Raw genomic sequence first — 2,289 nt, 5'->3', positions numbered from 1 at the left:
GCAAAAATACTGGAGTAGGTTGCCATTTCCTCTTCCAGGGGAACTTCCCAACCCAGGAATCAAACCTGCATCTCCTGCATTGGTAGGCAACTTCTTTACCTTTGAGCCACCAGGGAAGCCCTGTCTACACAATAGAATACTATATGTACCATATAACCATAAAAGTTAGGATGAGCTTGAAAATATTTAATCTGGTGTAAAAACACGTTCTGAAAGCAGTTTATAAAGCTCTGCATAGCAGATACCTAAAATCAAACCTAAATTTAGCTAAAAATGTATCTAATAAAAAAAGTTTCTGGGTCTGTAGAAGCTAGCTTTTGGTGGGTGAGATTGATATTTTTGTTTTTATATTTGTGCTTTTCTGTGTTTTCCAAATGTTAGGCAAAAACCATGTATTTGTTTTATAATTTGAAAAAAATGCTATTAATGATAGGAAATGGGTTTCATGGATGGGAAATCTATGTATTACTCTCACATTTTGTTTGAAATTGATTTTTACCTTTTCTAGGGGTGACAGATGTTTTGACAAACCAGGACAAAAAGACGTAGGTAAGATTTTCTTACTCTTTTGAAGTATTTTTATCTGGATTTCCATGGCATTAGTTCTTAAGGCTCACAGAGGATACCTTTATTAAAAATTGAATTAAAAAAATTGACTCAGTTATTTGCCTTGCTTCAGTAGATGGGGTTGTAGCATTGCTTGCATTTAGAGTTCCATGGTTATTTGAGGGCTGTATTGCATGAAACCAAGGATAATAATTACAACCATTAGAATTTACTTGGTTTAACCTTGTAAGTCTGTGTGTTCTCTGCAAGACATATATTCTGTATTAAGGCTACCTTATGAAGTGAAATTTCAAGTTAGGAAGCAGCCTGTTTACTCCTTTTCCAGGGTAGATAGCATCTCACAGGTGAGAAGAAATAGAGAAAATAGTAGAATGTTTGCTTTTGTATTCGAAACCAAAGACTAAAACTATGACTGTTCTTCCTTTAGTCATTTATTCAGCTGGCCTTTTTGATAAATGACAGTCTTTCTTTTTTAAAGGGCAGTTTTCACAAAGATCTATGAAAATATTTTATAGTGGCTTTTATTGAATGCTTTTTAATAAGATGTTCACTTCAGCTTATAAAACTATGCTAATGATTCTGTTTTTTGTTGTTGTTGTCCGAGGTTTATTGAAAATATTACAGCACAGCAGAAAGACTCAAACAGCTCCACGTGGTGTTTTGAAGTTCATCCCAACTGTAGGCTGAGTGACCTGCAGGTTGGACAGACTGCCAAAGTCCAAGAGCTTCAGCATTTCCTTAGTGTCAGGATCTACTTCAGTGATTTCCTGATCCAGGGCTGAGACTTCAGGCACATAATTGTCTCTCCTCTCTCTCTCCTCCTCCTGCAGCTTGATGGAGATACCTCTCACCTGGCCTCTCTGAATCCGCTTCATCAGATGTGTGACGTAGCCTGCGATCTTATTGTGGAGCTTTTTGCTGGGAATAATGGCGATTTCCTCGCACACCCGCTTGTTGGTGTGCAAGTCATTGCCCAGGCTCGTGTAGTACTTCTCGATGATGACCCGGGCCGCCTTCTTTACGGTTTTGGTGCAAACGCGGCCCATGTTGGTGGGTCCTTGGTAAAAGAGCATGATTCTGAACTTTCATAAGTAATGCACTTTTGTTGAAAATACTGTAGATTTTAAAAAAAATTGCCCATGCCGTGTCCTACTGTCTCCCAGAACAGCAGTACTTAACTAGTTTGTTGAGACACACTGACATACTGATCAATTGTGAGGTGTCCTATGACAGCAAATTAAAATAATTTAAATACTGAAAGTTCCAGAATGATTTGTTCTTTTTAAAGTTAGAGACAGTTCTTATCATGTATTTGCTTCTTATGTGTAGAGAAGTAGGTGCAATTAGAGAAATCTGAGTAAGAATTGTGCATGACCCTTGTGAATACCCACAGGAGGATGCAGAGGCAGAAAAAGGACTGTAATTATACTCAAATTATAATTTCTGTTCATTAGAAATCATCTTACAGTATGATTCTGTGAGGATGAAATTAAAAGATCATTAAAGTAAAATCTAGGCAACATGGAAAGGTTCAACTCAGTGCATTTTGAAATGCTTTGAAGCAGGCATGGCGATTTTTGGCTGTTAGGTTGCTGTTGGCAGTTGGTAATAAGGGCCTGTACATATGTAAGGTGCTTCCCTGGTGGCTCAGATGGTAAAGAATCCACCTGCAATGCAGGATACCCAAGTTCGATCCCTGGGTCGGGGATATCCCACATAGAA

At 38.1% G+C, this 2,289-nt stretch overlaps 1 protein-coding gene across 1 annotated transcript; it reads right to left on the bottom strand.

The window, feature by feature from the left end:
- Positions 1–1,159: 1,159 nt before the first annotated feature.
- Positions 1,160–1,634, bottom strand: LOC122426225 (40S ribosomal protein S17-like). The gene has a single exon (XM_043444978.1). The coding sequence runs from the start codon at positions 1,611–1,613 to the stop codon at positions 1,206–1,208; it is 408 nt and encodes a 135-aa protein (XP_043300913.1). The 5' UTR covers positions 1,614–1,634; the 3' UTR covers positions 1,160–1,205.
- Positions 1,635–2,289: the final 655 nt, after the last annotated feature.

The sequence above is a fragment of the Cervus canadensis genome, chromosome 24 (assembly GCF_019320065.1).
Source record: "Cervus canadensis isolate Bull #8, Minnesota chromosome 24, ASM1932006v1, whole genome shotgun sequence".
NCBI classification, from domain to species: Eukaryota; Metazoa; Chordata; class Mammalia; order Artiodactyla; family Cervidae; genus Cervus; species Cervus canadensis.
Note: the sequence above shows the minus strand (reverse complement) of the source record. Positions and strands in the feature narration are given on the sequence as shown.